At 30.7% G+C, this 6635-nt stretch overlaps 1 protein-coding gene across 1 annotated transcript; it reads left to right on the plus strand.

The window, feature by feature from the left end:
• The first annotated feature begins 264 nt into the window (after positions 1-264).
• On the plus strand, positions 265-1122 carry LOC139863986 (uncharacterized). Its single transcript, XM_071852580.1, has 2 exons — positions 265-704; positions 786-1122. The coding sequence occupies exons 1-2, from the start codon at positions 265-267 to the stop codon at positions 1120-1122; spliced, it is 777 nt and encodes a 258-aa protein (XP_071708681.1).
• The last annotated feature ends 5513 nt before the right edge of the window (positions 1123-6635 follow it).

Genomic DNA, 6635 nt, shown 5'->3' on the forward strand with positions numbered 1-6635 from the left:
CAGGTTACAAGTCAATATTGTAAGAGGTAGTCATTTCAGTTGAAAGAACGACATCTTGATGACCATTTTAAAAAACATACTTTCACTTTGAATTTAACCATGATTTTTGGATATAGTTTCATGTTCATAAGAAAAATAATTTTCCCAGAAGAACAACTTTTAAATCAAATTTTATCATAGTTTTTAATTAACTAACCCAAAATGCCCTTATCTATTCCACCAGATGCTTCATGGAGCTGGCGTAATATGTTAAAGATTTGACCCATGATACGTCAGTTTATTGTAAAGCAAATTGGTAATGGGCATTCTTCTTCAGCATGGCATGACTCGTGGAGCAATGTGTGGCCTTTATCTTCAGTTGTTTCAAGTCGTGACGTGTACAGAGCTGGGTGGCATTCGATGTCTCTAGTTTGCGATATCATGCAGACTGGTAGTTGGCCACATGAATGGCTTGATATGTATCCTTTATTGAACTCGGTAACCATTCCGCATTTTCATGATGAGCCCGATAGAATTGGTTGGAAATACAACGATGATATTGCCTATTCTTTTTCGGTGAGCCTGGCGTGGAATTCTTTGCGTGCTCGCAATCAGAAGGTCCCATGGCTGTCTGTAGTTTGGTACTCACAAAGTATTCCTCGGCATGCTTTTTTGATGTGGCTTTTAATGGGCGAGCGGTTGAAGACTCATGACAGAATGAAAGCGTAGGAAATCCGTGATCAAACTGTTCTTTTTTGCTCATTATGTAAACAATGTGCCGACTCACACGATCACTTGTTCTTTAGATGTTCTTATTCAGCGAATGTTTGGAGTAAAGTGAGACAAGTTATGCTATTTGATCCTAGCAGCAGCTATGATTGGAAGGTGATTGTGGATAGGCTTGTTCCAGTCTCGAAGCGCAATATAGCCCGTGTTGTGGTGGCCAAACTTTGTGTTGCTGCAACTGTTTATTTTATTTGGCAGGAAAGGAATAAACACATTTTTAAGGGAGCAAAGCGTTCGGAGGACAAATTATTTGATGTGATCTTTGAAAATGTTAGGCTGAAGATTCTTTCTTTTCGATTTAAAGACTCTACGCAAGTAGATCGCTTGAGGCAGATTTGGAAGATTGATCCGGGTTGATGTTTCCATGGTGTTCATTCTAGTCTATTGCTTTAGTCGGCTAGTTTTATGGTTTGGTCCTGTGTGGCCTGGTTTTGTTTTATCCCTTGGTTACAAGGTTTGCTTGTAACAGGTGTTCGTAACTGTACCATTCTTTTATTATTATTTTTTAATAATATTTGCCCGGGTAACCCTTTACCCAAAAAAAAAAAAACAGCCCGCGGTGTTACTACGACGGCGTATGTCCGGTTTTACAGTGTTCTTCGTGTTTCCAGGTTTTAAATCATTAAGTTAGCATATCATATAGATATAGAACATGTGTTTAGTTGATTTTAAAAGTCAAGTTAGAAGGATTAACTTAGTTTGCGAACAAGTTTAGAATTAACTAAACTATGTTCTAGTGATTACATGTTCAAATCTTCGAATAAGATAGTTTTATATATATGAATTGAATGATGTTATGAACATCATTACTACCTCAAGTTTAGTAGGTAAATCTACTGGAAGTGACAAAAATTGATCTAGCTTCAAAGGATTCTTGGATGGCTTGAAAATTCTTGAAGTAGAATCATGACACGAAAACAAGTTCAAGTAAGATTATCACTCGAAATAAGATTGTTATAGTTATAGAAATTGAACCAAAGTTTGAATATGAATATTACCTTGAATTAGAAAGATATCTTGCTATAAATAAGAAAGATTTCTTGAGATTGGATGATCACTTGAAATATATTAGAAAGCTTGGAAGTAGACTTGTAAACTTGAGAGTATTCTTGATTTTATGAAACTAGAACTTATAGAATTTATGAAAAACACTTAGAACTTGAAGATAAAACTTGAGAGAGATCAATTAGATGAAAAAAATTAAGGAATGAAAGTATTTGTAGGTGTTTTTGGTCGTTGGTATATGGATTAGATATAAAGGATGTGTAAGTTTGTTTTCATATAAATAATTCATGAATGATTTATAATATTTTTTATAATTTTGTGAGATATTTCATGCTAGTTGCCAAATGATGGTTACTACATGTTTAATGACTCACATGGGCTGCTAAGGAGCTGATCATTGAAGTGTATATACCAATAGTATATACATCTAGAAGTTGTGTATTGTACGAGTACGAATACGAGTAGAATTGTTGATGAAAATGAATGAGGATGTAATTGTAAGTATTTTTGTTAAGTAGAAATACTTTGATATGTGTCTTGAAGTCTCTCAAAAGTGTACAAATACATCTTAATACACTACATGTATATACATTTTAACTGAGTCATTAAGTCATCGTTAGTCGTTACATGTAAGTGTTGTTTTGAAACCTTTAAGTTAACGATCTCATTTAATGTTGTTAACCCATTGTTTATTATATCTAATGAGATGTTAAATTATTACATTATAATGATATTATGATGTATGAATATATCTTAATATGATATATATACATTAAAATGTCGTTACAATGATAATCGTTACATATATGTCTCGTTTCGAAATCCTTAAGTTAGTAGTCTTGTTTTTACATATGTAGTTTATTGTTAACACACTTAATGATATACTTAATTATCATTTTATCATGTTAAACATAGTGTATCTATATCTTAATATGATTCATATGTATTTAGTAAGACGTTGTTATAACAATAATCGTTATATATATCGTTTCGAGTTTCTTAATTCAATAATCTCATTTTTATGTATATCACTCATTGTTAATACACTTAGTAAGATACTTACTTATCATAATCTCATGTTAACCATATATATATATATATATATATATATATATATATATATATATATATATATATATATATATATATATATCCATATATATCATCATGTAGTTTTTACAAGTTTTTAACGTTCGTGAATCGCCGGTCAACTTGGGTGGTCAATTGTATACATGAAACTCATTTCAATTAATCAAGTCTTAACAAGTTTGATTGCTTAACATGTTGGAAACACTTAATCATGTAAATGTCAATTTCATTTAATATATATAAACATGGAAAATTTCGGGTCACTACACTATGATCTCACCTTGAGTGCAATAGTATTAAAGTACTTCACAAGTAAACATGTGCAAGAACGAATGCTAGTCTTGACCTAAACAAATAGGTTGTATCAATAACGATAAACACAGTTGGTCAAAGATGTTTAATTAGTCCTATGGCTCAATACGACTCGATTATGTAGCATGTGAATCAAATTGTCAAGTTTCATGTAAGATATAAGTATAGAAGCAAGTTAGGATGGTTGCATAAGTATTTGGTTAAGTTTGACTAAAAGTCAAACTTGGTCGAGTCAAAAACAAGCATAATTTATGAACCGTAAACACTTAAAACGCGTATCTTATATCATTGGAAAGGTAATTTAACGAGGAATACAACTAAACACCTTTCATCAATCAAAAACATCATTCACAAAAATCAAATCCAAGTTGAATGCTCATTTAATGTTCATCATAAATACCTTCAAGTTCAAAAATGCACATTTATGATTCGGGAAATAAATGCACACATATAATACGCCGTTTAGTAGATAATTACGCATACAATATAACTAAACACTTATAACCCACATTGCAAAGCATTCTATGCATCAAAAGTTCATATTTAAGTCTATCAAACCCTAACCAAAATCACAAAATCAAGAATCAAGTTTATGAAGTTTTTCCAAGTCAACCTACATACGAAAATGAAGCTAGTGATGCTAGTAACACATTTAATACATGCACTTTTAACATCTAACAATATTTAAGCAACTAAACCTCAAGATCAAACACACCAAATTTCAAGTTCAAGCTAGTTACTCAAAACAACAAGATCGAGCATACAAATCATATATTCATGTTAGACTTGAGCCATAGACACTAATTAACACTTTATAAGTTTAAAAACATCAAGAACAAGAAATCTAGTGTTTTTAGAAAGTTACCCAAAATAGATGAAGTTGGTATGGAATTGAAGAGGAAGATGCAAGGATTCCAAATATGTAATTTGTTTTGATGTTTGATTTCTAGATTGAAAATGGATGATGAATCTTTGTTTGAGGGTTTGAGAGAAAAAGTTGAAGTAGTAAAAATAAATGGGGAGGATGAATGAATGGAGGAGGGTGAAGGTTGACTAGTTGACCTAGTCATCTTTTTGCCTTCTTGTCAATAATGGTCCCTCAAGTTTCAAACGGTTGCGTGAATTAACCAAACGAATTACTTTAAATATGTAGAGTAAATGGGATATGTTATAATTAAATAACGGACTTTAAAATAATTAAACGGAAAGTAAACAGAAAAAGACGGGATGTTACATTATTCAACAAATTTTGTATCGTAAATTCTATTCAATTTCATCATAAACTCAAACTTCATATCACTCAAATTATAAACATCAACACTTTATGTAATCAAATTCTTGAATAATAACAACATAACAGTCATAAATCATCAGGAAGTATAAACAATACCAGATTCATTACTAATTGATTCGAGTTCATCTTCGAGCTCGTCTCGGTTCCTGGAGTGACACAGTGACTTTCAGAATAAATTACACTTAGATTATGATTCCTTCTCGTTCACTCAAGCTTTGTGGTGTTTTAAATCGATCTGAAATCAATCAAAGATTTTCAGATTTCAAAGTCAACGGTTAAAGCCTTTCTGTCAACATTTCAATTCATAAACTCTAAGGTGTTTCTGAAACAATTGATCAATTACGAGTGTTCTATGAGAGATTCTAAACACTTTTCATGAAGAAACCTATACCTAAAACGCTTGAATTTCAATTTCTGACTTTCATGTTCATCATCACCATTGCCACTGTTCTTAACCAAAATTTGGAATTTGTTGTTGTTCTTAGCCTTAATTCCTTCACAAAACTTCTTAAACGCGGGTCTAGAAAACCAGTTCACTTGATCTTGTGACTTGATTTTATGGACATTAATCTTGGAGGAATTGGGGTATCGAAATGGTTGAGGGATGAACCAACTGGTACACACACAGAACTCGAGCAATTTAAGACAGGCCATCGAAGTGCTTTTCTTAATGGGCTTAAGCTTTGTGTAATTTTTGCCCAACAAATTGTTATTCTTAATGGGCTGCTAAAAATCCTCTTAAAACACAAGTGCAACTAATGTTCGACTCTCTCACTGGATTTACACCAAGGGTATAAACCTTAATCCATATGTTTGATTTTATCTTTAACTACTCATTATGATTATGATAAATATATTCTTATTAATATTATTAGTATTATTAATATTATTATTATTATTATTATTATTATTATTATTATTATTATTATTATTATTATTATTATTATTATTATTATTAAAATTATTAAAATTATCATTTTTTATTAAAACTATCATTTTTATTAAGATTATCAATATTATTATTCTTATTATTATTCTTATTATTATTATTATTATTATTATTATTATTATTATTATTATTATTATTATTATTATTATTATTATTATTACTACTATTATTATTATTATTATTATTATTATTATTATTATTATTATTATTATCATTAACGTCAATATTATTATTATCATTACTTCTATTACTTTTCATATTAACAATATTATTATAACAAATAAATATTATCTATATAAGAATATATTTATTACAAATACCATACTATTACATATAATTATATAAAAAAAGATATTAATCTTAATACATTATAAAATATATATAAACTTAGTTGATTAATATTATATGTGTTAAATATATATAATTAATATAGGTTCGTGAATCTGAGGCCAACCCTGCACTTGTTCAGTGCCGACATATGAATAATTGCTACGAAATACAGTATTGTGAGTTTCATTTGCTCCCTTTTTAAATGCTACGAATACATGCGCTATTTTATAAATGTTTGACGAAATAGACACAAGTAATTGAAACTACATTTTATGGTTGGATTATTAAACCGAATATCACCCCTTTTAGCTTGGTAACCTAAGAATTAGGTAGACGAGAGGTTCTGTTCCTAATTGACGTGAATCCTAAAGATAGATCTATTGGGCCTAACAATCCCCATTCAGGTTATGGATGGCTTTAGTACTTCAAGATTATATTATACAGATGAGAGGTTCTATTTAGAGATATTCTATGCATTAAAGTTAATGTCGGTTACCAGGTGCTCAAACCATTTGAATGATTTTATTTTTATACATACGAGAGGTTCTGTTTATAAATATGAAATTTTGTGGTCTATTAAAATTATGGAAATGATTATTATGATAAACTAATGAAGTCACCAACCTTTTGGTTGACACTTTTAAGCTTGTTTATTCTCATGTATGAAAAAAATCTTCCGCTGTGCATTTGCTCAATTTAAAGATATTACTTGGAGTCGTTCATGGCATATAGAGGTCAGCACCTCGCACTGGACCAAATGTTGAAGACTTCGTCCAGGTGGATTAGGACGGGTCTCTACATGGTGCCCGTTGTGTGTATGTCATCCGGGTTCTCGGCCTTGCCATTTGCCCGGTGTGGTAAAATTCTCGGGATGACGTCAGACGGATGTCG

The sequence above is a fragment of the Rutidosis leptorrhynchoides genome, chromosome 8, assembly GCF_046630445.1.
Source record: "Rutidosis leptorrhynchoides isolate AG116_Rl617_1_P2 chromosome 8, CSIRO_AGI_Rlap_v1, whole genome shotgun sequence".
NCBI lineage: Eukaryota > Viridiplantae > Streptophyta > Magnoliopsida > Asterales > Asteraceae > Rutidosis > Rutidosis leptorrhynchoides.